The sequence below is a fragment of the Haliaeetus leucocephalus genome, unplaced genomic scaffold (genome assembly GCF_000737465.1).
Source record: "Haliaeetus leucocephalus isolate CR32 unplaced genomic scaffold, Haliaeetus_leucocephalus-4.0 Scaffold944, whole genome shotgun sequence".
Lineage (NCBI taxonomy): Eukaryota > Metazoa > Chordata > Aves > Accipitriformes > Accipitridae > Haliaeetus > Haliaeetus leucocephalus.
This window is the reverse complement of record NW_010973380.1, coordinates 3424656-3451551: the sequence shown is the minus strand read 5'-3', so window position 1 is coordinate 3451551 and position 26896 is coordinate 3424656. Positions and strand designations below refer to the sequence as shown.

The following is a 26896-nucleotide window of genomic DNA, read 5'->3' as shown; positions in this document are numbered from 1 at the left end:
GTCCGGCAAGCGCGCGGAGCTCACGGGGGTTAGCTGCCGCCAGCACCAGGCCCCCTCCGCGGTGCGCGGCCGCGGTACGGGGGGGTCCGTGCGACGGCGAGAGGACGCGCGTCCTGCCCGGTGGGTGTTGCTGTCTGGGAGCTGCTTCGTCGTCTGATCTCGGGCAGGCCTGCAGTCAGAGATTTTCCTTTCAGTTTTCTCGATCGGAGGTTGTTTTCCGTTTCGGGCACGTTCCACGTGTCTGGGACTTGATCTCAGATATTGCATTGGCTGCTGCTTAGCTGGTCAAATTTCATCTTTAAAGGAGATCACATCAGATCCAAAAGCCAGACTTCTACCAGTGGTTTATTAATTTTAATTACTTAATTTCATTGTATCTTATCTTTCGTTGTTGCTGTTGCTATCAATTTAAGACCAGAGAAACTCTTCAGACTGTCTGTTTTAACCCCTTATACAGGGCAAGATTTCACTATCGATCCTGCATCCAGTGGGGTGCCGGTGTGCCAAAGTTTCAGCAGCTCCTGGCATGCTGGGGCTTCAGTCCTCATTTTGGAGCCTTTCAGCTGTAATTTTTCATTAAATCCTGCTAACACGTGCCATGAGAAGTTCTTGAGTGTAGCTAGATCATCTTTATTGAGTGCTCTTGTACTGTGATATAACATGAGCATGGCTGCTTAGTTGGTGTAGGGGATTTGACTGGTCTTTAATCTTGGAGTCTGGAAGGGATAGAGATTGTTATATAACTCTCATAAATCTTCTGCTATTACTTTTAGTATTATTTTGCTTCTGCTTTGTGAGGCTATGTTACCTCGGGCAGAGGAATCCCATTTGCAGTGATGGAAAGCAAGGTGTGTCACAGAGTTTGGACCAATTTTTGTTTGTGCCCTGTGTCAAAGGTGGATGATGCTTTTGTTGCATCTCCTGGTCTCAGCCCAGCTGCTTCTGTCTCGACAAGCCTTTCCTTCTAAGACTAAACAAGGAGTGCAGGATTTGCTCCATATCCCGCTGGAGACCATGTATGTCAGAAGAACAGAGGAAGGATCCTCTTTGTGAATGTGAAAACGGGAGTCTTAACATATCATTGTGTATTGAGACTGGCAGAAAAATGATAAGCACTGAAGAATGAGTTTGGAAACCTAAGTAAGTAAGGATTTTCCCCTAAAAATCTGAATTCTTGATATCCCATAAATCAATTTCGGTGACTGTGTATGTATATATATTATAGATAGTACACGTTTTTGAAAGAACCGTTTCTTTACAAAGCTGCATATCTCTCCAGTGAACTGAAATTTAGGTAATAATGATGCATGATATCTCTGGAGTTGAAGTTTATTTGGGGAGTGTCTTTGATACTAATAGAGACAGAGGGCTGTTCACACACAGCTTCCTAAAGCCAGTATAGTAAGCAGCCCAAGCAAATAAAAAAATTAATACTGAGTCAAAGCTAAATATTTAATTTAAATTTTCCCTGTGAGATTGATTTGGTTGTGTGGTTTTGGTTTCTTTTAGTGGAAAATATAGTGTCCATAAAATCAACATTTTGATGGGATTTTGCCGAGCAGTTCTACCTTCCCTGTTTTGTATCCCACTGATAGAGATGTGTCACTTCTGGACTGTAGCTGGAGTCGTGCAAATAGGATGTTCTCTTATCCTTTCTCTGAAAGTATTTGCTCTGCTCATCCTAACAAATTCCCAATCGTTTAAAAACAATTTCTCTACTTCTGCAACAAACTGTAGGCTAGGGAGATGTATGTGATGCTGTGTGCTGTCTCTGCTTCGCCCTCACTTACCCCAGAATGTTTTCTCTTGGCTCGTGTTGGTGAAGCTGCAGTTAGCATCCGTAGGAGTGGAGGTGCCAGCACAAAACGCTGCTATACCTTAACGCTGCGGAGTCAGCCTGGCTTGGACACTTTCCTCCCCCACTTACAGCAGTGCAGATACTTTCTGTCCATTTGTAGCATGGCTGTTTGGCTCCTCCATTGGATATATAGAGTTCAACTTTCTCTTACATCTGTGTCTTAATGTTATTCCCTTAAAAGGACCGGTTGGTGCCTGGCAGGGTTTTGCAAACCGTGGGCAAATGTCTGGGTTAGTGGTGGTCCATACACTGTTGCTCTGGTAGCTTAGGCTTATGGTTAGAGGTTTGTTTGAATGATGTGGTATGTGTTAACACTGAAGAGGAATCAAAGTGTTGGCAGGATACATCGCGTGTTACCCGAGAAAAAAGAGGGAGCCTTGGGTTCATCATCCTTTCTTGCAGGACCGGGAAATGTTTTTCTACTCTGCAGTGTGCACACCAGAGTGTATAAAATTGTGGGCATCTCTGTGATGAAACTTGGGGCTGTTGATGTAGAAGGCTTGCTTCTATTTCTGCCAGGCCAGGGGAAGGTGGCTGTACAAGAGCAGAGGGGGTTTGAACGATCATGTTTAGTCATTCCTCCAGAGAGGTCTATTTTCAGAATTTCTGTTCTGCACAGATTATTGATACCCATGAGATGTGAAGCTCCTCTTTGCTAATTTTAACCTTGTAATTTGGGGGTGTATTGGGAGTTGCCTTGGGTTGTTGGTTTTTTTTTTTTTTTGAAAGTGAGATTTCTGTGTGACAGCCTGACTCAAACTTCAGGGATCCTTAGCTGTGATTTTTGCTAAAAACTAGCTAGTGAACAAAAAACCCAAAAGCAAGACCTTAATTAAAAATGTAACTAAAAATGAAAAATCTACTCGCCAAAAATAAATACCTTCTTTCAAGGACAGGTTGACCGACACTGGGATTGAATCTCTGATCCCTAAAATTATGTTCTGTATCTCTGTCTAATTTAGATTAAACGATAACAAGTCCTTAGGTAACAGCACTAACAGTTTTCTATTTTCTATGGTTTAAGGCCAAAAGGTGATTTATGTAAGAAATCAGTGTTTACCCCAGCACTGACAGTATTTTGAGAGACTGAAATAATTTAAATGGGATAAGATATAATAGGGAGGAAATATCCATTCACCAAACAGATATGCATGGATCTTTTCAGAGAATTGCGTGTGTTTAATGTTACTCCTGCTTCCCGCTTCATTTATCTGACAAATTGGAACACTATTAACCATACTTGATTTTTTTTCTTTAATATCTATTTCCTCAAGCAAGGTTGAGATTGTTCAGTGCTTCTAGGAGAAGAAAGGGATCCAGTTCCTTATTTGTTATGGAGCCCTGAATGCTTGATTTTTTTGCAAAATTAAGGGTGTGCATGTGAATGTATAGAAAGCTTCAAATATTATTAAAAGTTGGCAAGATTTATCATGCAAAATCCTGAGAAGAATCTTTGCCTTGAAAAACAGTCTTCTAACATTTCCTTTACTTTTTCAGGTGGATTTGGAGCCAGAAGGCAAAGTGTTTGTTGTCATAACTCTTACAGGCAGCTTCACAGAAGGTAAGGGAATCATTTTGGCTTGTTTCCATTAAGAGCTGGACTCTGGTGTATACTCTTGCCTTCACTTACCAAGCAGTATATAAGCAAATGGCATTCTTCATGCAGGCCACGTGCTATTGTGTGCCAGAGGTTTTTTGAGAGGTGGGAGAGGGGAAATCTATCGGGGCTCTTTGTAACGGCTCACTCTGTGTGTGCCCTTTGCTCTGTTATTGCTCTGATCTTGGACTCAGGGAGCCGATTCATGCTTGATCTGGTTTATTTATCTGAAGTTGTCCTTCAAAAGGATTGTTTTTGTCACTCGTACTTTTCACCTGGGTGCCTCTTGAAGGGCAAGCTAAGGAGCACGTAGAGCGTGTTTAAAATAGAACATGTTTAAAACATCTGCGTGATTTTTATTCCATAATGATTCCCATCTACTTCACATGCATTTCTGTTTCCAGAGTTCACTTTGTGCAGGAAGCTTAGAAGTTTTTTAGTGTGACAGCTGCCCTGAAAAACTATCTGCGTGGATTTGTTTCCTCTAACTATCTTTTCTAGTATGATGTTTTTAATTTCCCTGTTGTTTACTGTGATACCAGCTATGAGCATGGATGTGAGCTCTGCTGGAGGAACCCAGGAAATCTGGGACAGGGCTCAGAAAAAGCTTATTTTCTTCAGACTTGCACCATGGTTCTTATTTGTTTTAGCTGCAGCCTCAAACTGCATTTTTTGGGGAGCGTTTTCTGTGCAGAAGCCAAGAAAGGAGGCAGGATCTGCTCCACTCGCTGTTACCTGCAGCCTGGGAGAGCTGGATTTTTAATGCTTTCTCTTGTTCTGCCCCAGAAACCGACTGCTCTGCACGAAGGCTGTGCCGGGGGCTGCAGCACAGGCAGCCCACCCTGCCGTGCTCCGTCTTGGATGCAAGGAGGGTGCGAGCTGGAGGGGTGCGTGCTTCAAGGGACGGGGGAGCTCTGCTCTCCTGCCCAGCCTTCCCCCTAGCTCCCACCTTGTGCCGGGTGCCCAGGCCTGTCAATGCCCCTGCCTTTGTTTTTCAAATGCAGGTTTGAATGCAAGCTTGTGCATTACTGGGATGTTTTTGGGGTGCTTTCTCGCTCTTGCTGAGCCGGCAGCCTGATGTGTGCTGGGGCCTGGGCAGCTGCTTGATGGGGACCTGCTGCATTAGAGGAGCTGGTGAAGTTTTTGGTTTTCTTTGTGTGGTTTACACCCCAGGAGCGCTCTGCTCCTGGCAGGATGTCTGTGGCCTTTTAAAGCATTTGAGCTGGTTACCGAAGCGATGGGCTGAGCAGGGAGATGGTGTGGTCCTCCAGAGCAGCACCCCGAGCCCTGTGGCGTGGAAGCAGTGGCAGGGTTTGCAGACATTCTTCCCTAGGTGCAGCTGGGGCTGCTCTTACTCGTAGGGACGGTGGGCAGGGTGTAATCCTGCCTGCAGGAGGTGTGTTAGGAGGGAGACATGAGCAGGAAGCCTGACTTTGACTCCTCTTCTTGGAGCGATGGAGAAGATGCGGAGTGTCACAGCCTGGCACTGCAGCAGGGCAGAGAGGACCAGAATTCCCTTTTTCCAGTGAAGTTCACTTACCTTGTAAAGCCAAGCAGGCCACATAGCATCACTACAACTTTCAGTTCTTTATCGGTTAAGTACGAATGCATGTTTTTCTCTGCCCAGGTGTTAACTTTGGGGTCTGGGAGCTGCTCTCACATTTATCCACACATAAAATGTTAACAGATCATTTACCCTTTCTCTTCTAGGGACATGCTCCCTACAACTGTGCTTTCACAGGGAGACATGAAGTTTACTTTTTCAAGTCAATTTGTGAAAAGCTTTCTATTTGTAAGCAGAGAACAGGGAGAGTGCAAAGGTGTGCTAGGGAGGCCTGGAGGACTTTTTTGCAGGTCCAGAGGCCATAGCTCCTAGGGGTGAAGGGACATTAGAAATTGGCTTTAGTTGCCTATGACAGAGCCAATGATGGAAAGAGGGAAGAAACCAGAGGGCTTTTACTGACCTGCATCCCAGTTTGGATCCACATGTAAGTGTGTCATGCTTGGCCATTTAAAGCAGGGTAGAGCAGGGATGGTGGGTTTGAGCATAAATCCAGTGTGCCTCAAACTTGTGCTGGTGGCAAAGCTGTTAAGGCATATTACTAACAAGGTCTCAAAGACGAGAGATGGAGAACTCGGATGTTTGTACCGCTGCTGCTTTCTGAGGAAAATGGGAAATGTTGGAAACAGTTTACTTCTCTTTCCTCTGTCATTATTGAGGATGTGTGGACTTACAGAACAGGAAGATCAAAGACAGCTCTTGGGGTTTTTCTTGGCTGGTTAGTCCCATGTGTGGTCACATTTAGAGTTTCCAAGAATAGACGTAATCCAGGGCAAGCCTGATTGCAGATACTGACTTCTCCCAGTTGTTGGATAGTGGAGGCATCTATCAGGGAGGGGTTTCCTTCTGAAAAACAGTGAGGTCTCCTCCCTAACATCATGTTTTATTTTATTTTTCTCTCTTTTTTAATGGAAATCTGGAGGCTCAGAATTGTATTTGAAATTTAAGTTTTTTGGAAAGAAGTCTGAGAATAAATCAGAACTTGAAAGCACAAAAAGTGGCTTCCCACTTGTTTGCCCTAACCTGGAGGGCAGCCGCTACCACATGCTCCCTGCTAGTTACGGCTAATGTGGCAGAGACCGCTTGAAGGCTGCGTGTGTCTATGGGTACACAGAGAACCCAACGATTAGTTCGTGTTAGACCCCGTCAGGGTAGCACGTAGACCCATGTGGAGTCTCAAGCAATATGATGTTTAGGACTTCTGATCGTTTTCTTGTGACTTATGAATGGTTAAGTGTGTAACTCCGGTGCTCTGAAAAGGATCTAGCAATGGTGATATGGTTTTTTTAGCACCTCTTGCCTCACTGCTTTCAGTAGACCATGGGGACGTAAAGAGTCAGTCTGAACTGTGGGGAGCATCTTCCTTTGAAAAGCTTCCGAGAACTCCACAGAGCAAAGGTGGAGGGTCAGTGCCTACTGCTGGTCCTCATACTGCCAACATGTCATTCATCTCAGACAGGTTTTATGCCAAGCTAGTTGTTTTGTTTATGGAAGTAGCTAAATTCACAGGGTCTTGGCCACCATTGCCTAACTCCAGTAAGGTAAAAGCCCAAAAAGTGGCTAAAGAGAGTGAGAAGAGAGGGGGGGTAAAAAGAAAAAAAAGCAAAAAGCCCCAAACCCAAACAAACATGTTAGGGATGTTAGGTCCACTTGAGACTGTATTATTTATTGTCCTAGAAAGCTTACCCAAAATAGACAGTCCTGGTGGTGTTGGCAGCTTGTACTTTCTTTAGTTTTGGGAGTGGTTGGTTGTTCTGTTTGATCAAAAGTTATTTTGACCAAAAGCTTAATTTGGTTCTGCTTACATACGGTGGGTATGAGGGAGAAGGGTGGCCCTTCTGTGAGGGGTACAGCGTGTCCAACAGAAGCATTCGTGTACCGTCAGGAGGAGGGCAGTATAGAAAATGTACAGCTGGAAGGAGCTTAGTCCTTTGTAGGTTCCCATATGGCTCTTCTGTCCATCAGTGTTAATGTGCTGTTTTGAGGCAGGGAAATATGCCTGTTTCATGTGTTAAAACTGCACATAACTTTTCAGGAAGTGAAAGAAACGGAGCACTAGAAAGTAAGGGAGGTCTAGTGAAATTATCCCTGTCTATCTTTATTTTCTCTGCTGGATGGATTTGTTGCTGTGCTAAGCCGTGCCTGATTATATTAACTCCCCGCATTCAGCTGACATTTCCTGTGTAAAGCGACCAGTGCAAAATTAAAATGAAAATCTCCTTACCTCGGGAGGAGATTACCTCTCCAAGCATGACTGTGTCTGCGCTGGCAGTGCTGGGTCCCAGTGGCCCTGGCACCTGGCTGGGGTGGAGGGAAGCACCCTCTCCTCCAGCCGTCTCCCTCGCTGACCCAAGACCTGCTTCTACTCCAGGCTGTTTTATAGAGAAGTTGAGGACTGACTTCTACCTGCCAAACTTCAGGCATTGCTTAAGAATTGATTCTTTCTTTTTTTTTTTTTTTTTTTCCCATACCACCTTCCTCCTGTGAAGAATTTGATTTAATCTTTCCTGGGGTTTCTTTATTTAACCTGCCTGATAATGGGATTTTTTTTCAAGTCATCAAAACTACCATTTCTTTTTAAATGTCCTCATTCTTTTTACTCTGGATATTAATACGTTTTGTGGTTTGTGGGGTTTTATTTTGCTTTTCACCGATGGTGTCTTTAGCATTTCTTACGTGTCTCTTTCTCTTTGTGTCTCCTTGCCCCTTTCTCCTTCTAAAATAACAAAAGCAGCTTCTCAGAGAGGTCTGTCTTTGCTGTGGACGTGCCTCATCCGTGGATGCGAGGCACGTTGTCAGCTGAGGAGCTGGGGATGGGAGCAGGGCGCAGTGTGCTGTGTGTGAGACCAAGCAAAGCTGTCGCTGTCAGAAGGTGGTTCAGCTCTGCCCAGCCCTGGGGACCGCAGGAGCTGTGTTTGAACTGAACCGTTAGTGTCCTGCCTCCCTGCCTGTGATGACCCATGTGTGTGCCAGGACCTCTGAGATAATCCACAAGATCTCAACTCTGTTTTAAGCCTCCTATAAAGGAAAAAAATCTGTTTTATTGCTCTCTAAAACAGGTAGTGGTGTGTAGGGTGTAAACCTCCCTAATGTTGTTGTTCTTCTAACCTCGGCCATAACCATTTCTAGGTGGGCAGCTTCTGAAGAGGGTCACCTTCCTCGCCGCTCCCGGAGAGCACCTGGGAGCACCGCGGCAGGCAGACACCATTGACTGGAGGCGGTTGCGGTTCTCCAGCGCGGTGTGCCCCGGTACCGTTTCTCTGTGCTCTTCCCGGTCCCCCTTCCAGGTCATCTAGGTCCCTCTGGCTCGGGTTGAAGGTGACCTGGTGCCTCTGAGGAGACTCTGTCTTTGGGGCTTGTGTCGTTCATAGCAAGCGGCTCTGACGCTATCGCGGTGCCGCGGCGGGCGTTGCGCAGTCGGTGGCGTGAATTCAGACCTGCTCTCCGCTACGTGTCTGTCTTTGCTACTGAATACTGGTTTGGGCTGGGAAGGGGCAATCCATGAATTACTGTCGTCTTGGGCAGGGGGTGATTGATTTGAAATAAAAAGCCTTGCAATGAGCGTCTGTAGGCTTCTGTTGTTGGTGCTTATGGACACCTGTAAGAAGTTAGTAGAGATACTCAAGAGCTGGTGATTGTGCATGGGTCAGGGCGTTTCGCCGCAGCGAGGTCAGACTGGACACCGAGAGGCCCCAGGTGTGTGCCTGAAGGATGGCATGAACCTCTTTTCCTTGCAATACTGGAGTCCCAGAGCAAGCTGAGTCCCCTCGCAGCTTCACCTGTTGTTGTGTTGCTGTGCCACCTCTCTTGCTGTTTACTCTTCTTGATTTTGAGCAAAGCTAATGAAATTAATACAAATTAATTATTTGACTGAATTAATGAATGAAGCAAGCCCCGCAGAAAATAAAGTGCTTCTATTTTAGTGCTTCGAACTCTTTCAATTTTCCTTTAAAAAAAAAAAAAAAAAAATTTTTTTTTTTTTTTTATACATTGTCACTCAAAGTGATAATTCTGGCTTTAAGTTCAATTTTAATTTCATCATTGTGAGGTAAGTAATGGTTGTTTCTTTTCTTTCAGTGTCAGGAAAGACAAAGACAAATTTGAGTTCTGGGCAAGAAATAGAACAACGAGAATATTGAAAAGCCAAGTGACTTGGTAGAGCAGATATAGCACCCATTGCTAAATATTTAATGTTGGTAGGCTTTGCAGCAGCAAGGAAGCCTTGAACCTGCCTCTAGAGCAGGAAATGCTTCTTTATTTTGCAACTGTCACATGATGTGTTCGGGATGGTTTATTCTCAAGCATGAAGACTCTTTTGATATTGTTTTTCTTGGAATACGTTTTTCCTAACGTGAAGTGATTTTTGTCTTAAGAAATAGTATTTCCTCAGACAGGTACCAGTCAAGATCTGCAGCCTTAAAGTCTCAAATGATATATAGGCTTCGTGCCAAGAAAATCCTTTTTCTGTATTGTAATGTAGCTTCTCAGCCCCACAAAACTTCTATTTGCAAGATACCTTAGTAGGTCCTTGCACAGGAGGGAGAAAAAAAGATGTTTACTGGGCCTCTCTAAACTGCAATAATGACTCTTTTCAGCCTGTTTCTTATAGTTAAGGAAACAATTATTGGAAACTAGGAGCCAGGAATGAAAAATGCCCTGTTCTGATCCCCTGCCTAGTTGGGCCACTCTTCTGTTTTGGGTTACTAGCCCAAGCAGGAGAATTTTAAGGCATGTAGTAGACAACATGCAGAGAACCTCCTGATCTGAATAGGCAATATCAGTGCAGAATAGGATAAAGAAAGTTTTGCTATGCTTTGTTCACAGTCTGAGAACATGGAAGTCTTTAATGTCTAGCCCAAAGTTTTACGTGGCATAGAGCAGCAGGAGACGTGTTTTTCTATACCCCTGTATTTTTTCCAATGCCTACACTTCTTCCAATGCTTTACACGTCACATACATGCATGCTGCAGGCAAGGGATTTCCAGATGCAGTCCATGTTTGGTTCGATTCTGCATTTCCAGGTGGAAATGGGTCAGAACAATGTTGAGTCCCATGGGGGAGAAAATACACCCGTAAATGCACCCTGGAGAAGATTGAGCCCATGCAGAGACCAGGAATGTCATCCACAGATGCTGTGCATCTCTGCCTGAGAGGCAAGTGAACTTCACTGGATCCCCAAACTTGCTGGATAATGTCAATCAGGTTAAAAAGTAAAGGCAGTTCCAGAGGTTGATCTCAAAGTCGTGAGCAGGTATTGCTCTCCTGGAGGTCAGACTCTGCAGCCCTGCACTCCAACCAAGATGTGTCAGCCAAGCCAATGGGAGAAAGAGCGGCTCTATCCTTGTCACGAAGCCTCCACGAGTCAAGCGTAAGGATGCCAAAGCTTCTCAGCAATGCTGAAGATCTCGGGGGGAATTTCAAAGTCAGAGAGACAGTGAAGAACCTCTTGGAGATCATTTTCACAGGGATGAGCCTTCATGCATTCTGAGAAATGTCCTTCGGGCTATGAGTTGCCATAAGGAGAAGGGGCTGTACCGCATCTTCCCGAGCACTGCCTTTCACTTGTCATGCTGACAGTGGCATGAGAAGGCGTCACTGTAATGAGAGACAGCCCAGCCTTGGAAGATAGACAAAGTGGATGAACTTGGGAATAATGAATAATTATTACTGTTTATGGTGGGAGGATAGTGTGAGCAATTTTTTTTTTTTTTTAAGTGAAGCCTTCAAAATTTACCTGTTGCATTGACATTTAAGTATTGCAGAGAGAACTCAATTATTTTTGCACCTTGGCGCCCTTATAGCTCACATATGCCTCTCCTCCATTAAAAAAAAAAAGGGGGGGGGGGAAGGCAAGTTTGGTAAATTCTGAATTTTCACAGGAAAAAAGGATTTCACCAGGGGACAACAAACAAACAAAACTGTTTATTCCTGATTGCTGGAAGATCTAGGCCCTGGGAAATGAAGTGGTTTGCTCAGTGTTACGGAGGGACTCTAATGCAGAGCCAGGAGTTGAACAGCACCTCAGTCTGCTGCATATCCACAAGACCACCTTTATTTCTTGGAAAATGGTCCATTTGCGCTCCACGCCTATTGCAGTATGTCTAATGCTGAGAGGTTTTTGGCAGTAATTCATGACTTGCCAAGATCTGCCAACTGCTTAGATATCCAGACGCTGTAAAAATGCAACAAACAGCAATATCAGCATTAACCTTACTTCCTCAGTGGGCTGTGTTTTGTCTGGGCTCTGAAACCTAGATATAAATATGCAAGCTTGCAGTCTGCTCTGGGATTTCAGTGTTCCTGGCCATAATGAGGAGCAGAGATTTTTTGCTTTATTTTAATGTGATTCCTGGAAGAAGTGACGGTAGTTCTCAGAGGAGTTTAAATCTATCTACTTGGCCTTGGAGGACAGCGCTGCGCTGGAGTGGGTGTTTGGGCTGCAGCGAAGCAGGATGGCAAACGTGGGCTGGAAGGAGCAGAGCATGAAGCCGTTTGGAGGTCAGGACTGTGATCCTGTGGCCAGGGATGATGACAGCAGCCCTGTCCCCATCTGCTGCACCCTGTGCTGGGGGATGCTGTGTCATGACCATCTCCCTCTGCACCCATTGCGGTCAAGGGCACCTGGATGATGCCCTGGACTGGGATGAAGCAGGAGGTGCCCCATACATCAGCACACCTCATGGCCACAACTGAATTTCCCTAGACCACAATTTGCAAGGTACCTGACTGATAAAATAGGTGAATGGCTGGCCAAAAGCTCCAGTAGTTTACCTAGGGTCACCCTGTAAATCTGTGGCAGAAACTGGAGAAAAAAAACCAAAAAACCCCAACAAAACCCCACCTTTTTTTTTTTCTTTTTTAACCTCACCTCCACCAACTATCAAATTAGGCTGTCCCCCATTTAATATCCAGAGTCCGTCAACTCTGGCTGTTGAAGGAGACTCCTAATTTAGGTAGTACCACCACAGGCAAGGGTTTTCCTTGTGTCTGGGTGTCTGACAGCCGTCCAGAAGTCCCAGTCACCTGGCTGCTGTACGGGGCAGCGCTGGACTCGGTGTGTGAGCGGGTCTGTTGGGCCTGTTGGCACAAGCGGATGCGGGAGGTAACAAGATGCTGTTGTGCCGCAGTGCTTAATTACCTCGAAGGTATTCATGCGTCATGGGTGCTTGCGAGGAGCGAAGTTCCCTCTGGCCCTGCAGACCCAAGGAGGACCAGCAGCATCGGTCTGCTGCGTGTTGTGGATGTTGTCGATTCCCACATCTGACTGGAGCGGGGCAAGGTCTCATTGATAACCAAGCAGGATGGGGTCTTCAGCCTTAGGCGAGCTGGCATGGAGCTGTAGGAAGTAGAACTTGTCTTCTAGTGGTGCTTTTGGGGCGATTACTCATGTTTGCAATTTATATGCCCCTGTTTTGGGTTGTTCCTGAGTGTGCCCAGCATAAAATGCTAAGTTTCCTGCTCTTCAGTGCCAGCTGAAAAAGTGTTTTTTTTTTTATTTTCTGGAGTGCTTCAGCTGAAATGATTGTTGTTTTCCAGAATGAGATGCTGAATCAAAATACAGCTTTGAGCAAAGAGATCCTAATGTTGTTTTGCCAGCGTGACCTCAAGTTTGGCAGAGGAGAGGGTGGGAGGGATGAGAGCCGCTGCCAACTCTGTCTGCCTTGTGCTGTCTTTGGGAAAATCTATGCACTTGTGATCTTCTGGGAGAAACTGCATGAGACCAGCGTGGATTTGAGGGCTGTGGACACCACCTGCACTGAGCAGGCTCCCACCTCGGTGACTGTTCCTCCTGGCGATGCCAACACTGCTGGTCGTTGCGGCTATGGGACTGAGGCGGTTTCATAATTGAGGGTAAATCTGTCTGTCTGAAAAGGATGCTCTTGGGTTTCCCTTGGGCTGGCTTCTGCCCCGGCTGGCTGGACTGGGGAGCTGAGCAGTTCTGGAGCAGGGGAGTGGGTTGGTTTTGGGCCAGATCCATCCTCTGGTTGAGGTCTGCGCTGGCCTGGGCGGGAGAGAGGAAGGCAGGAGGTCTGGCTGAGCATGTGTCCTGCTTTCCATGTCCCATCTGCTGGGGCACAGGGCAAGGACAGTGAACGGTGGAAACACTGGGAAAAGTCACCTGGAGGAGGAATAGAGCCATAAGAGTCTGGAAAAAGGACAGAGAAGAAATAGAAATATAAGGAGAGAGAGAAGGAAATAGAAGACTGGCCTGGGGAATGGTGATGGGTGGGTGTGGGCAGGAGCTGTAAGGAAGGAGAAGCTAAAAGAAGCTCAAAGGGTTAAAAAGGTGGGAAGGGGAAGGGGGGAATATGGGCAGATGGATGGTAGAGGAGCTGCAGAGGATGAGGAAAGGCTGCAGCAGAAGAGTTGTGACCAGCAAAGCCCATTTCTTGCTAGAATCTGGAACCAAGTTTTTAATCCCAGACTCTCAGCTCTTTTCTGCCGTCTAGCTGTCAAACTTGTTGAGCAAGTGTGTCTGTCATCGCTAGTTCTGGATCTCTACAGCAGAGCATAGTCCTTTTCTGTGAAGTATTCCCCTGGTAGTGCTACGCTCTCTCCCTGGACCTGCGTGTCTGAGACCGCAGCCGTGCTGGTGAAGCAGGACTGTGGAGGGGGAAGGCTGCTCCAGTTCCAGTGGATGAACTTATTTCCAATGACAGTTTTCTTTGTTTAGAAAACTTAGGAAATAGTCTTAAAACCAGAAACCTTTTCATTTGAAGGATATCACTGATGTTAGAAAACAAAACTCCCCAAAGTCAGGAAATGCTGAATTTTTGTGTCTAAAATTTGTCCTTCCTATATGTTCACGATACAGACTTGCAGATCACACTTGCAGATCAGCAAGAACAAAGGCAGGAAGATGTTTCTTCTCCAGCCTGCCCAGCTCAGAGTCCTTAAGTGGTGGGTGAGGAACCTGGGGCCTCAGTCTGGTCCTACACACTTTTTTACCTGCATTGTCTCTGGTCCTGTATTTCACTTGTGACCGTGAGGTAACCACGACAGGCGAGAAGAACAAGTCCTTCAGAGAAAGGCTCCAATGTTGCATCCGAAAGGGCTGACGGTAACTTGCACATGAGGGCCATCACACACCTTTAGCTGTAGGGGCACCCTGTGTCCCACGTGGTGGGCACGCAGGGCTGAGTCCAGCAGCACCCACGGCTTTGGGCTGTGCTGTAAGGAGGAGTGCAGAGCCTGGATGCTAGGGACCACGGACCTTACAGAAGGCACAATGAAGTCTGGCTGATTTTTTCCTCCCAGATTGCTTTCACGCCCCACATCGTGCGAACGCAGCTGTTTGTGGGGTGCATGGCAAACTTGGGGAAGTGAACCGGCTGGAAAATGACTACGTGGAAGGGAGTGCTAGAAGGAAGGCAGGGTGCCGTATGGGGGGAGAACTGCCTAAATCTGTGTAAGGGCTGTTGTGAGCATCAAACCGCAGGCTGGCTTTCATCTCTTGTCATTTGGGCCTAAACAAATTCCCTCCCCGAGTGTTCCTTCCCTGTTGAGGAACTGGGAAAAAAGATGAAAAGAGGCGCAGGTTTTAGGTGTCTCTCTCAAGCTGATGGAGAAAGTTAACTTTCTTCCCGCACACTCACCTCTGCTTGTTTGCTAATTGAGATGGGAGAGCCTGTGGCGATGCAGAATACATACTTACTACTGCTGCTCTTACACCTGGTGGAAAGGGCCACCCATTTGCTAGAACAAAATTGGTTGGTGCCTCTGGTGGCCGTTACAGAGCTGGTGAAAGCAATGGGGTCCTTCCCTCTGTGTATGAAGAGGTCCTGAGCCAAGGCAAGCAACACCCTCTCCATGTGACACCCAGTGTTTTTAAAGCTGTGTCTGTACGGATTTGGGACGTCTGCTTTAGAAGTCTCAGAAATCTGTCTCTGAAGTGGAGAAATATGTGTCGCAGGGTGAAAACTGTGTTGGGGAGGAGATGGGGAGGGGGGATAGATCAGGTCTAGCTGTGTAAGCTGCATGGGAAGCTGTCGAGGACAGCTGTGTTTTCTGACTGTGCCGCTCTTCCTGGCCTGCAGCCCTTGGGAAATCCCTCCGGGAAATAATAATCTGCTGGCACTGGGAGGGGTGCAGTGTGTGGCAGAGCAGTAATGGTCCGTGCCATCTGCAGGAGTGTTTTAGGACGGGCTGTGCAATGAAGCCAGGTGTGATTGCTAACTGGAGCGCTTGAGCACCGAGGATTTCCTTGCTGCATTACCAAGGTGGGGACTGTCTCGATGAGAAGAGGTGCTGCTTTTTGGCAGAGAGCTCCATGGTAGCAATAAGCTTGGAATACAAGAGGCTGAATCTATTTTTTTCGACAGATGCTTTGCTGCAGCAGTGTCTTGCTTAGCCCATGGTGTGTGGGAATCTGCGTGGGAGAGTGACATGGTAAACAACCTGCTTTTTAAGGCTGTTGCAATTAGAGAACTTATTAGCAAGCTGCCACATGGAAATCTCAGGAGTACCGGGGATCGGCTGTGTAATCAGAGCTGAGTATGTGGCCAGACCACTTGGGCTGGGTCTGTGCAACTGTTGGGTGACCAGTCGACCGGGAGAATCCAGGTGTTGCAGGGTGGTGATTCAGGTGTTGGTCATCCTCCCAGGTGAGCACGAGGCCAGTGCACCTCCAGGGACTGGGGAAGGGCCGAGGCATCGCACGACAGCAGTCAGAGGCCCCGACAGCAGAAAAAGGGGAGTGTTTAGCTTGTCCGACTTAATTAGCTCTCCCAATGAATTTCTTCCTGACTAGATTCCATTTGTGCTTTGGGTCACAATTTGCTTTCCCAGAGAGGTGCAGTGCCCCTGGTGAGGAAGGCTTGAGGTTTTGTCCTAGGGTTGGCTGCTGTGTTGAGGAGCGTGGTTGCCATCAGTGGAACTGCTGCAAAACTTTGCGCCCCTCTGGAGACAAGCTGCTTGATACTCTCATTTCATCTGGCTTTCTGTTGATCCTGGGTTTTTTGTGTGTTTTGTCTCGTGTTACATAAAGAATATTTTCCTGGTCCTCCTCCTTTGAGACAGATGTTAAGCCTGTGTCTCTGGAAAGTTGCACTGCCTAAACATAAAGGTCTGAATTTTAAGCAGATTTAGTTGAGCGTAAAGCCTTGTGTGGACACTCTTGTTTTAATACAAAAGTGGCTGATTTTAATTTTGAAGATGGCCACGTAGCCCAAAAGAAGGATGTCCCTAGAGCATCTACTTAAAAATAGCTTTAAACTGCATCTAGTTAAAAATAGGTTTAACTTGGAGCTTGTGCTTCCCTGTGTGGGTAGGGCCTCCTAATAGCATGTTGTGATACCTGCTATGGAGCCACCTACGAGCATGCGAGTTGCTGATGATTACAACACACGTGAGCCCCAAGGCGTCAGGAGCAGGGGAGGGTACAGGATCTCCCTGCTCTTTGCCCAGCCTGCCAGTTCTGCTCTTCTCAAGGATTTTGCACAAGTGCCGGTAGCTTTCACCTATAAACACTGTCGCTCTGTTAGCGCTACTTCTGCTCTGTAGCCAGCGTAATTTGAATTCTTCTAAAACTTATGGTGCAGAGGGCTTCTGGCACATCAATTAATCATGGAAAAGATCAAAGTTGCTTTGTTAGTTTTATTTTCCTGTTTTTAATGAATAATGTATTTAAATGATTTCCTTCCCTAATAAATCACAACTCGACATTTTTCTCTTGAGTTTAATAGGTGGGAAGGACTAACAGGAGGTTTTACAATGGAAATTCACTTGCCTAAGCACAAGGAAATAATAATGATTATAATTGGCGAGGGGAGGAGGGAGAGGAATCAGTTCGTTAAGGCTTTAATGAGCAATGCAGTAAGAAGTACGAGGTACTAGTATTATTTGCACATCTTAAAGTAAGGAGGCTTGTCCCCATCTTATGATAGAATTGAGACTGCAAGCAGATGTGCCATTCTGCCCATAGCTGAGGAGGTGGTTATTACTGTCTGTTTCTCACTGTTTGTGTGGGTCAACTTAAATTTTTAATAATAGGGATTTTCTGGGGGTTTTTTGTTGCCTGTTCTTACCCCAGATCAATGTGACAGGAGTGGGTTATGGAGCAGTTGCAGAGGGAGTCATGCCAGACTCCATCGTGAGGAGGGAGCAGTGGGGCTGGGCTGTCTTTTTGGACCTCTACTGCTGCTGGAAGACCATGTTCAGCTACAGCCAGAGGGAAGCACGTATCCGTTATCTCGCTGGATACGACCTGACTAATTTATCTTGCTTTTCCAAACTGCACGGGTATTGTGTCTCCTGCTGGGTTTGGGACAGATATGAGGTGGCCTTCCAATTATAGTGCAGGTCTGGGGCTCTGAAGGGCTCAGTTTGGTGCTCAAGTTTCTGCTGTCTCCCTCAAATCCCTCTTCTAATTCTAAATAAAATCCTTCTCTTCTGGCATCTCCTCTTCTTTGTGCAAGCTGAGACAGTTCTCTGCCATTATCACCCCAGCCTGGTCTCTCTTGCAAACAGAAGTATCATGCCTTACCATCTCCAAACGAATGCAAAAACTTGCAGAGGTGGAATGGTAAAATGGAGCGCAGGTAAAACCCTTCTTACTCTTGGCAGAGAAACAAGCACAGGGTGAAAAATGGGGCTGTCCCCTTCCTTCTCTCACAGCGGTGTGGCTGTAAAGAGAAGGGAGAGGGAAATGCAGGGAAATGGCTGTTGCCTTCAAACACATCCTCCTTGGCAGCCAGCAGCATTTCTGCAGCCTGTGGCCTGGAAAGCACAAATGGGCTGGCATGCAACGATCTCCGAGAACCTGGTCTCTTATGGCACGGGGTTGCTCATGTTAGCTGAAATCTTTTGTTATCCTCAGTATCCCATTTGCTCAGTTCATTGTTACTCACTACAGAAATGAATAGAAAGGCTTTTCCATTCCTACTTTTCAGCCTTGCGCAACATGCTGCTAGGCCTTGCTTCAGAGCTGTCAACATCCACAAGCAGACTAAAAAAAATTTTCCCAGAAATAACTTCTAAAAGCAGATGTGGAGAATAATATTTTTGAGCTGCCCTCTGCATGTCTGAAAACCTGTATGGCAATCATGATTAAAATTCTATGCAAAATAACCTGTGTGGCATTCATAACTGGTTGGTAGACTCGAAGCGGCAGCAGAATACTTGTTTTAAGAGTTTCTCAAGCTGCCTTCTTCCTCCTCTCTCGTGTTCTCACAGACCTTATGCAAACAGATAAAAAGCAACTATTCCTCCTTCAACCCCAGCGCTAGGCTGTACCCTCTGCTTTGCAGCCCTCTCCCCTCCTGCACGTGTGGACGGCTCCCAGCAGCCACGTACTGGTCACTCCAGCTCTGCAGAGCTGTCCTGCTGTCCCTAGCACTGCTACATCCAAGTAAAAGAGACTGAGTGAAGAAAACTGAACCCCACAAAAGGTCCTGGACCCCAGTTCCACACCGGTGAGGTTAGCAGTGATGGACGGAGCAGAGCTGTAGCTGGTAAGCCTGGGAAACATGAAGACGTGTCCTCTTGGCTTTGCCATCTCACCTACTGATGCCACTAGAGCTTTGATGTCGTGTAATTCTAGAAATAAGCCTATGATGGGCTTTTGTAGCAATAGCTGAGCACTGTCGTGCTCACTAATATTGTTGTGTGAACTTCGCTGATCCTGTTCTTACTGCTGCTGCACTGAAACATCATCGTTCAGCCTCAGTACTCAGATGCTGCTAATATCTGAGAGCTGAGGGTGAGGGCGGAGATGAATTTATGTCCTAGACCTGGCAGGAAAACAAGGAAGAAGGATCTACCCTACTTCAGCACTTGAACGAGAAACAGAGACCTTGCTTTAAGGGCAAAGCTCTGTGTGATTCGATGTAGGGATGATTACATGTTTTTGCATTTCCAAGACTGCCGATAATGCTGTTTCATACTCATGTGTAGGAAAACTCTTTAATTTTTTGCATTCAGAGCATCATTGTTGCTTCTTATTCTTTCAGACAATATTGATGGGTTGGCATCTTAAAAGGTGAACTGCCCGTTAATACGGGTTTTCTGTGAAGTCCTAGAAGACAACCTAGTGCTGCCAGCACTAGCTGGCCTCTTCTCTGGTCTTCGTACAAAACTTTATCCAGTTTCAGAGGCGAAAACGGCAGCTGGATCAAACATACGTCCCAGCCTGTGTTTGATGTGCCACATGTTTGCTTTGCAATGAGCCTCTCCTGGGATTTGAACCGATCTGGTTTTGTGCACAGACCGGCAAAAGCAGCAGAAGGCCAGAAATTTCGACGAACATGAAGTTGGGGAGAAACCCTGTGTGGTTAACGCGATCTCTGCAGATGTGGCTGTTTTCCAGCTGGCCGATTCATGCATCCAAGTGACTTTTGAGGGGAGCTGAAGGAAAAACTTTGCAGTAATTAGGAAAGGCAAGGCTTTTTCACTCTGCAGCACTAATACTGCGGAAGCAGAACAGTCAGCAATGGAAATACCACTTTGGGTCGTAGCCTTTAAATCCTTTTCCCTTTTCAGAGTCAGACTGTCAGCCTCTTCTTCAATGCTATGTTATGTTTATAATGTTTTAATTAACACGGCTTCCTGTGGTTTTGACCATCCATGGGATTATGGTGATAAAACTCCTGATTAAAAGATACCAAGCCTTTCCAAGGGATTTTTGTCATAACATACATGTTTTCCAGCTTGGAAAACAAACATCTTGGTTCATCTTGGTTTACCTTTGTTTATATTCAGTAGTTGTGGGGAGGCCCGCTGTTAGGTAAATATTGAGCAAACACCTACACACTGATGGCTGGAGAGGGTATGTATGTGTATTCATTCCCCCCCATTTACTTGATTTGTTTTATATATTCTTTTCCTAAAACACCCACTACTACTCACCATGAGGGCATGGGCTAGACGAGCGTTTAGCCTGATCTGAAATTATTGTTCAGTGCTGCGGCACTTGTGAGAGGCGAGGGGTCTGTCAATTCGCTATCTTGCTTTTTACAGTCTAATAAGTTCAGCTGGTTGGTCTCTGCTCCATGCTCGTCTATCACTCAGTGCAACGGCATCTTGCTTGTGGTGCTCCCAGGGGAGCATAAAAAAAAAGTGTATGCTGTTACTGCTACTAATAAAAAAAAGACTTAATTAAGTTTTAATCTGTTAGCATTATTGCTTTAAGGCTTTTTACATTGCTTTTTGAATATCTTTATTTCTTTCAAAGGAAAATCCTATTGATGTGTACAGGAGTATAACACTAGAAAATGTCATGTGTCGGGATGTACCCAAACGACCTTTGTTGTGCCGGCATTATAGCAGTGGTTGATAGCACGACGGTGAGATGGATTTCCAATAGATGAGACCTGACAGGCTTTAACTACTTGAGGCAAACAGTTACACACACAACGCTTCATCCTGCAGCTCTTCTTGTCTTACTGCTGTAGTTCTGCCACCACTGTAAGGACTTCACTGAAATTACCCCCTGGAATAAAAAACTGGGGTAAGAGAAAGGGGGGATCTCTGGCCGGGAAGGGCAGGGTCAGGTGAGCTCAGGGGACAGGTAGGGCAGTGTGATGAGGCTGCTGGGTGGGTGAGCAGTGTGCTAGTGCACGCAGATGTCCTCAGATGACTTGGTGGGTTATTTATTCTCCTCTCCCTCCGCATGCATAATTTCCACTGCCATAAACACGTGTTAGGCATGAGTGGAGGGGAGGAAAACGGAAGAGGCTTTTTAGTATTTAACTTTGTAGTTACTTTTGCACATAGCCAGGCACAGTAAATACCCCATAGTTACAGTCATCCGGATTTAACCATGGGTGTGGACAACTCCCTTCACTGAGCAATTACTTGCCTGTTTTTATAGCAGTATTTGGACATTTGAACCATTCATGGTGGTTGTTGCTTTACCAGAGATTAGAGGCTTTTAAAAGTCTGGGTCTCCTAAAGCGGTCTAGAGCTGCTTTGTTTTGTAAAATGCTCTCTGCACGCGGAAGGAAAATATATATTCTATAGGGAACTGGCCAGAACGCAGAACATGAGCAGGGAAAACGTCTATGATGACTTTACGTCCTCTGACACTAAAGGCGAGAGGCCGCATTGGGCACCCTTTCCACCAGCAGACTCCAGCGCTGCGTTGATGGTTTCCCAGTGGTGCTGGGAGCCGTTCAGCAGATGTGGTGGGTGTGAGCTGAGGAACTGCCATCTTGGTGGTTGGGGAGGCTGGTGGTTGGGAGGAAGGTGGCTTTGGTAGCGCTATGTTCCACCATTTCAAAATCACTTGCGCCTTGTTGGAGGGTTGAACTCGCCTGCTCCGTGGTGTGGTGTGTGGGATGGGTGAGCGCCCAAGCCCTCTTGACAGAGGGATTTATTCTGTGGGATGTGGTTGTGTATGTAGATCCACTAGATCACGTGGTGGATGGTCTCCTGCAGCTATGCCTGCTCGAGGCAGCATCAGGAAATGGGAAGGACAGTGTCCAAAAATGCTGAGTGCATATGAAAAGTAACCCAGGCCTTGCTGAAGTCAGTCTCCTGCTTAGTAACACTTAGATTTGTTAGAATGTAAGTTTGGGTGAGGATCACCTGGAAGATGTACAGCATCTGGAGAAAGTTAGCAGGGTAACACAGCCAAGTAGTGTGGGAAAGTGTGAAATTTGAGGAATGTTTTAAATACAAATTGTCTTTTAGAAAAAGACAAAAAACTTGTGGCATGCATTTTAATGAAAAGTGGGTCTGTAAGACGAAAGTCACTGTGCTGCATGAGATGTCGGTGGCTGGAGAACAGGAGGTGGAGGCCAAGTACAGCCCAGAGGAGGAGGCTTGAGGCTGGCCATGGATGTGACCCACCAGTACAGGCAGCATGGAGACTTCCTCTGCCGCCCAGGAAAAAGCAAGTGCCTGTCACTTTTTGGTCTTCCCGAACTATTTCAAAATTGCAGTCTCTCTGAAGCCAGGCAAACCACAGGGATGCACAGCAGTGTCCCATTCAGTGGCTTTGCGGGCCACCTTCAAGTGTCCCCTATTCCTGGTGCAAAGGACTGGTTTGCTCTGGGCTGCGTGTGGGCTTCTCACTGCATGGGAGAGCACCAGGGAGGCAATTACCCCGTGCTGATCCTTCAGGGGAACCGTAACAAAATGAGAAACTACATGAGCTAAATTGGGAACATATTCTCTTAAACTCTGCTAAATGTGAGTGCATGAACTTAAAGGGCATCAGCTGCTGGGCTTCTAATGGAGCAGCTGGTATGAAGCAAGCTGGTAACTGGATTGCTTCTTTAGGTGATTTACTCACGTGCTCACCACCCACTCGCAAACTCTGCTCTCCCTTTCCACGCCTTGGAAGATCTCCTGTATGTGCTGAATGCTAGGGCAGGATACTTTGCCATTTGAAGTGTTTGGCCCTGATCCAGGAAAACACTAAAGTGTATGCTTAAACCTAGATCAAGGACATGTTCTCTTGAATTTAAAGGTGGGCAAATTCTGTAATACTATAAGGATTTTATTTTTTTTTCTTTAATTCTCACATGAAGTTGCAGGAGGCTTGGGGTCAGAAAAGCAACCGGGTCTTGATCTTTCTTTTGCGGAAGAAGGATGAACTGGTTGACGTCTTGAAGTTTTTCTTGGTTATGTTTCCTATGTGAATAACGAGGCTATTGAAATTTTGTAATGATGGTTGAATGTTTGGAAGGGATATTAAACCTCCGCACATCAGCTCTCACTTCTGGAGATCAAAATGACATCTCATGTGTGGGAAAGAGGCAAATTACGTCCCAGCTGCAGGGTTCCTCCATCTTGCTGTCAGGTGTTTCTGGTTGCCCACTGACAGAGGCAGGATGCTGAACTAGATGGACCAATGTTCTGATTCAGTCTGGTAATTTCGGTGGTCCCCTCCGTCCTGTTGACTTCAGTGACAATTAAACACATGTTTAAGCACTTCCCTAGAAAGGCAGGCTTTTCTGTGCCAGTCTGTCTGCCCAGCTACTTGAAGCTCTGCAGTGAAGAAAGCAGGTTTCTGTTAAGTGCTTGGATCAGCCCTACCACATCCTTTTTTGTGTTTTAATGGGGAAATCCTAATTTATAGCGTGCGCTTCCATTTTAAAAATAAATGCAAGCTGTCTTAAGCTGTGCTCCATGTCGTGGTTATGCCATGGGGTAGGAGGTTTCCATTAGTGCCTGTGGAGGGGACGCATGTACAAATGCAGGGGAGAACGCAGCAGAACCCCCACCCTCCCCCTTGAGCTTTCTGGCCAGCTTTCTTCTAAACCTGTGTGGCAAGAGTACTGAGAGGAATACATCGTGTGGCTTGCGGCCCTTTGAAGTGGCTGGGTTCAGTACTGACGGGATGGCTTCCCTTATCTCCACTCCTACAAAGAGGAGTGGGAAATGTGCCTGTGATGTGGGACTCTTACATTTCAAGCCTTGATCAGGTTGACAGCTTTTTCCTTCTTTCCCCCCCCCCAGTGGTTAATCGACAAAGATAGTTGAAAGCAGGGAAATGCTCTGCCCTCTTTTTATGGGTAAATGAAGCGGGATGGTAACAGCTGTGTTTGGGTACTTCTGCCGCTCTGGGGTGATCAGATGGGTGGGAAGTTTATAGTCGGGCTGTCCCTTCCTCTGTCATTACATCCATGCAGAGGGTTTGGCAATAGCTGGCGTTTGTCTTGCATCCAGTCCGTACCCAGAATGAGTAACGAGTACGTACGTCGGTGCACAATCACTCTAGCAGACTCCAGTGTGTGTCCCCAAAATGCACTTGTAAGCGGGGCCTTTACTTTGTAAAGCAACTAACTTGAAAACTGCAAATTTCCTTTCTTTCTTCTGAGGCGAGTGTGCCCCAGATGAGGCTTTGATCTGGGAAGCTCAGCTGAGTCTGACCTGGTCTGTGCAAGGATCCCAGAAACCAGCTGGCTGTGATTTGCAAGTCAGATGGCTGCTGCTGGATGGGAATGGCTTCCTTGATCTAGAGCTCAGTTCTTACAGGAGTGACTTGTTTTGTGTAAATTGAGCTTTGCTAGGAAATTGTTATATGGCCAAACTAAACCCAGTAAAAAAAAGGAAATTAGATTTTGAGACAATTCAGGTTTGAATGCCAGCAGTTCCTGGCTCCCTGCTTCCCAGAACTTTAAAATATTACCTACCCTTTGGAAAATGAGCACTTTAAAGAAAGCTGAGTGGCACATATCAAGCAAGTAACAGCCCTTGACAAATTAGGCTGTGCCTTTTTATCCAAGATGGGAAACAAAATTGCTGCAAATGGTGATACAGAAGTGTACCATGACAATACCGAAGGTGGATAAATACTATTCACCAAGCAAGACACTGCTTTGGCTCAGCAAGCGGGGGCACTGGTCAGTTGGTTGCATGCAGTCGTGTTTTCAGGAATTACTGCCCCAAAAGCTGTGAGTTATTACAACTCATTAGCCTTGAGCTTCTGGTCTGTTTACAGCTTGGGAATTAATGGGTTAGTGACATGTCTCAACATGGGAGAGGAGCAAGAGGAAGATGGGAAGAGGCAGTTATTTCTAGATGAAGACTGTAATTTTGAGCTAAAGGGGCCTTTGCAGTTAACTTCCTTGCCTGTCCTAGATGCTCGTCTCATTCTAGACCATGGTCCCCCACCTTTTAAACCAGGGATGTAATTGTGGCCTTTGAAAGCATTTTGTGCCATAGCAAAAACAGGAGTAATAACTGTGCATGCTAATGCTAATGTTTTGTTGCTTTTTTTTTTTTTTCTACCCCCTGCACAGGAACGCTCCAGAGGGATCGGATTTTTAAGAACCTCACTCGGAAACGCCAGCGGGCAATGCGAAGGCGAGTGCATCAGGTGAACGGGCACAAATTTATGGCTACCTACCTGCGACAGCCAACATACTGCTCGCACTGCAGGGAGTTCATCTGGTAAGAACATCTCGAACGCGGTGGCGTGGAGCTCCCCATCCCTTTGCATTTTGGGGACTGACATGCTACCCCTGATCTTGAATCAGTCACCGAGCACTTCACCAAGGGCCACCAATGCGATTCCCCTTGGCCATTATGTTTAGCAGGGCACATTTATGCTTCAAACTGGAGTCTACTGCAGAGAGGCCAGAGGTGATGTGTATCTTGGATGCTGGAAACAAACTGGGATGGAGTGGGGATGAGGCAATGTCCCTCACTTCTAAGCATAGATGTTATATCATGGGGGGAAAAAGTAACCCAGGCACTCTGAAGAAAGGCCCCAGATACTAACTTGAGTGGAGCTTTGAGATTACGCTGAGAAAAAACAGTTGCTTGAAAGACTAGAAAAAAAGCCTGTGAAGAGAAAAGCCATCAGAGGTGTGAGGTGTGGGGTGATACGTGTGGGGGAGTAGGCAGAGCAGGGAGAAAAACTTCGATATGTCTCAAAAGAGCATGGAGTGGGAGACATAATAACAGGGTGTGGGCTGCTGGGATCAGTCTCATAATGTGGTGTGTGTTGTAATAAAGTGAGGTATTTCAGAAACTAGAGGGGGGGGGGCAAATAACATGCATGTTGACAGCCTGCCCTGTAAGCTGTGGCCCTTGCAGTGCTTTGTTATGCTCCCACACCCCTGTGCTGAATTGCACCATTATTGCTGGGCAGTTTTGCCCCAGGGGTCTGGTCATTTGGGATCCTCTTGCATTTTGGTGCTGTCTTCTGTAAATGATCTGCAAGAAGACTGGCTTTCTGATGTTAAATTATATTAATATTTTGTTTTGAACAGGGGCGTGTTTGGGAAGCAGGGATACCAGTGCCAAGGTAAGGTGCTCTGCTCCTGCACGATGCGTGTGTGTAGGATGTGCTGTTTCAGGAGCACTTTCCCGTGCTGCTGGGACATCCTGCGGTTACAAGCTTCTCACTGCTCCTCTTCCTCCACAGCCAGCCAAAACTGTGCATTTGAGCAGCTGTCAGGCTGTTGGCTTGCATGCATGCAGAAAGCAAGCACCTACATTCACGCAAACAACTAAGGGTCTAGTTGGTGTGTTTCATCCTGTGCAGATCCACTGAGTTGCTGAGTATGTGCAACACCCAGCTAGGCTTGAGACATCCAGGGTCCCTTCAGGACAGTTTTCAGCTGTTATTGGGGCACAAAGTACCCTACTGGAATGGTGGCCACCCTCTTCCTTTTCTCTCCCTATGAAGTTCAACAAAGTGAAATTAGGGATGTGACTTCAAAGGGCAGCCTTGTGGGCTGGTGCAGCACTTTTGTCTGAATGCATGTTTTGGCTGAATGGCTGTATAGATGTATGTGGTGCTTGTTTGCACTTAATTATTGTTCTGCCTTTCCCTTTTTCTGTGGTAAGATGACAGAGTTACTTGCCTCACAGGTGCGTGGTCATTCACAGCGTTCTAACATAGCCTGTTTCTTGTGCAATATCATAGGGCACTAGTGTTCTCATATGAAAGGAAGCTGCATGTAAACAAAAAGGATATCCTACATAAAATTTCTGGGTGAAAGTGAATGCTATTGATAGCCCTTCATGAGTGCAAGCTTAAGTCAGCAACAAACAGAATAGCGTGGGACCCTGCAACGTACCTGCAACTTGCAGTTTCCATTACAAAAATCTCCTTACGTAGACGGTAGCTATGGCCCTTAGATGTGGAGAGAGCCCAACTCTGCTTTAGGGCTGATTAGCCCTCTTGATGGGGGCTAGCTGATTAGCCTAGACACAGTACCATTCTGCTGCACTTATCCAGCTTCCCAGACCCAAGCATTGCACTGAGCCTCAATGACAAACTAACCTGGGCAGGACTCACTTGGATATCCAGCGTAAGAAGCACTATGCCACTGAGATGTAGGGATGGCTTTGGGTATCTCAGACCTGTGTTCTCTGATGTTGTTTGTGTATGTTGTGTGAAATACTCTCCACTGGATAATTATTTCAAGAGCTTTTTTTTTTTTAGTTCATTTGAGAAGACACACTGTTGTTTCTGTGTGCA

At 46.3% G+C, this 26896-nt stretch overlaps 1 protein-coding gene across 1 annotated transcript in view; it reads left to right on the top strand.

Annotated features, from left to right (window-relative positions):
* The window catches only part of PRKCH (protein kinase C, eta), a 119719-nt gene that overhangs the window by 24643 nt on the left and 68180 nt on the right, over positions 1-26896 (top strand). The window contains exons 2-4 of the mRNA XM_010584159.1: positions 3356-3419; positions 24705-24855; positions 25680-25714. Of these exons, the coding sequence (XP_010582461.1) occupies positions 3356-3419; positions 24705-24855; positions 25680-25714 (250 nt within the window). The remainder of the gene's footprint in view (positions 1-3355; positions 3420-24704; positions 24856-25679; positions 25715-26896) is intronic.